Source organism: Sinocyclocheilus rhinocerous, unplaced genomic scaffold (genome assembly GCF_001515625.1).
Source record: "Sinocyclocheilus rhinocerous isolate Xijiao unplaced genomic scaffold, SAMN03320098_v1.1 scaffold155, whole genome shotgun sequence".
Taxonomy (NCBI): domain Eukaryota; kingdom Metazoa; phylum Chordata; class Actinopteri; order Cypriniformes; family Cyprinidae; genus Sinocyclocheilus; species Sinocyclocheilus rhinocerous.
In genome coordinates this window covers 563,368-565,153 of record NW_015661891.1, presented here as the reverse complement: position 1 = coordinate 565,153, position 1,786 = coordinate 563,368, and the positions used below count along the sequence as shown (strand labels likewise).

At 30.5% G+C, this 1,786-nt stretch overlaps 1 protein-coding gene across 1 annotated transcript in view; it reads left to right on the top strand.

Moving 5' to 3' along the window:
* Positions 1 to 1,440: 1,440 nt before the first annotated feature.
* Positions 1,441 to 1,786, top strand: part of LOC107726828 (IQ motif and SEC7 domain-containing protein 3-like) — a 16,877-nt gene continuing 16,531 nt past the window's right edge. Inside the window, exon 1 of the mRNA XM_016536529.1 lies at positions 1,441 to 1,546. Coding sequence (XP_016392015.1) covers positions 1,441 to 1,546 — 106 coding nt within the window. The remainder of the gene's footprint in view (positions 1,547 to 1,786) is intronic.

The following is a 1,786-nucleotide window of genomic DNA, read 5'->3' as shown; positions in this document are numbered from 1 at the left end:
TTGATGGAACAACAACAACAACAACAACAACAACAATAATAATAATAATAATACATAAATAAATAATACAAAATAAATATTGCAAGTGCAAGAGTTATAAGTAATATTTTTTATTAACCTATAATAATTATAAATAAACCATAATAACCTTTAATTTTTAACCTATTTAAATTAGCATGTTAATTGACAGCCCTAACATAATTACCTTTAACTAAACAATTAAAAAATACACACACTTCAGCCAAGAATCAGCCAAGATGACAACTTAAACATGATGTATACATTTTTTATGTTGTTATTTTAAACACCATTATTATTATTATTGTTGTTGTTGTTGTTGTTGTTGTTGTTAATGAAACAAGTGTAACTCATGAATCAACAAAAAACAACAATAATTTTAAAATCATTAATAAATAAAAAAAATACAAAAAAATAAAAGAGTGAATGAGTGCATAAAAGAGGAAATAAAACAGTAGAATGAATTATTGTATGATTTTATTTATTTATTTAATTATTAATCACACTAAATTTATTGACAGGTCTAATTATATTGCTTTTGACTTGCTGTCATTACATGAAAACTTTTTTTTTTTTTAATCAACATGAACATCAACATTTTTCAATTTCATTATATTACTTTTTTTTTTTTCAACTGCTTACACACAAAATCTTTACTTGTCACACAATTTCTGAAACCTGACACTCAAACACCAGAAGCACACACCACATCTGCAGAACCATACACTAATTCTCGGCCTTTGACTCAGTTTTCAATTTCATAAAACACTTTTTGCAAAACACAACACACAATTCTCTATGTAACACACAAAAATCTAACAGGAATTAATATTATGGCAAAGGTGTTTGCAAATGTTTGCTTTTGAGATGTGTTTGTGATATTTTGAATGTGTTTGTGATATTTTGAATTTTGAGATGTGCGGCATTTTGCATTTTGTGTGTGCAATTCTAGGATTTGTGTGTAAAGTTTTGAAAAGAAAGAGGCAAAGTTTTGAAAATGTGTGTAAGCAGTTGACTGTTGAACAGACAGTTGAATAAAAACTGTTTTATTCCCATTTGTATGTACACCTTTTCAGTTCTCTGGAATAAAAGAGGACACATTTTCCCCTCCTTTTATCCTTGAATTTACTACTGTAATAAATACCTTTAGTTAGGTAGCACGCTGTGTTTTAGTATCCGGGTGATTGGTTGTCAGCTATTCTTTGTGCACTCACAGGTTTTTATGAAAGCATAGTCCTTTCTTATGGCTTCATTAAATCAGAAGACATATTTCCCCTAAAAGAGTCCTAATGTAGAGCGAGAGCTTTCTTACAATTCTTTTGGAAGAGGGAAAAGCTCTTTTGTAGCCTGATTAGAATTGACAGGCAATTATCATCAAGCCCTGAGTGTAAGTATGGTGATTTGGAGCTCTGCTGTTTAGAGATGGACGACTCAAGGTTTAGAGGATGTGAGCATGCAGCCAAAACTCACTCCATCAAGAACAACGGGACTCAGCTTGAGTTGAGGGGAAGACAAGGTTCTCGTTCAGGTACAATACAGTCAGAAACACATCTATTTGCTGTATTTCACATGATTTGCATTCAATATCAGTTTAGGTAATAGGGTACAACGGGGCTAAAGGCCCACCTTAAGAAAAAATGTGCTATTCACTGCGCTTAAAATGTATAATTGCAGAAGAAAATTTTTTTACGTTGTATTGAACATTAATGGAGCAACAGATTTTGTGTGAAAATAAATCATTCAAGTTGTTTATTTTGTTTAAAAATCT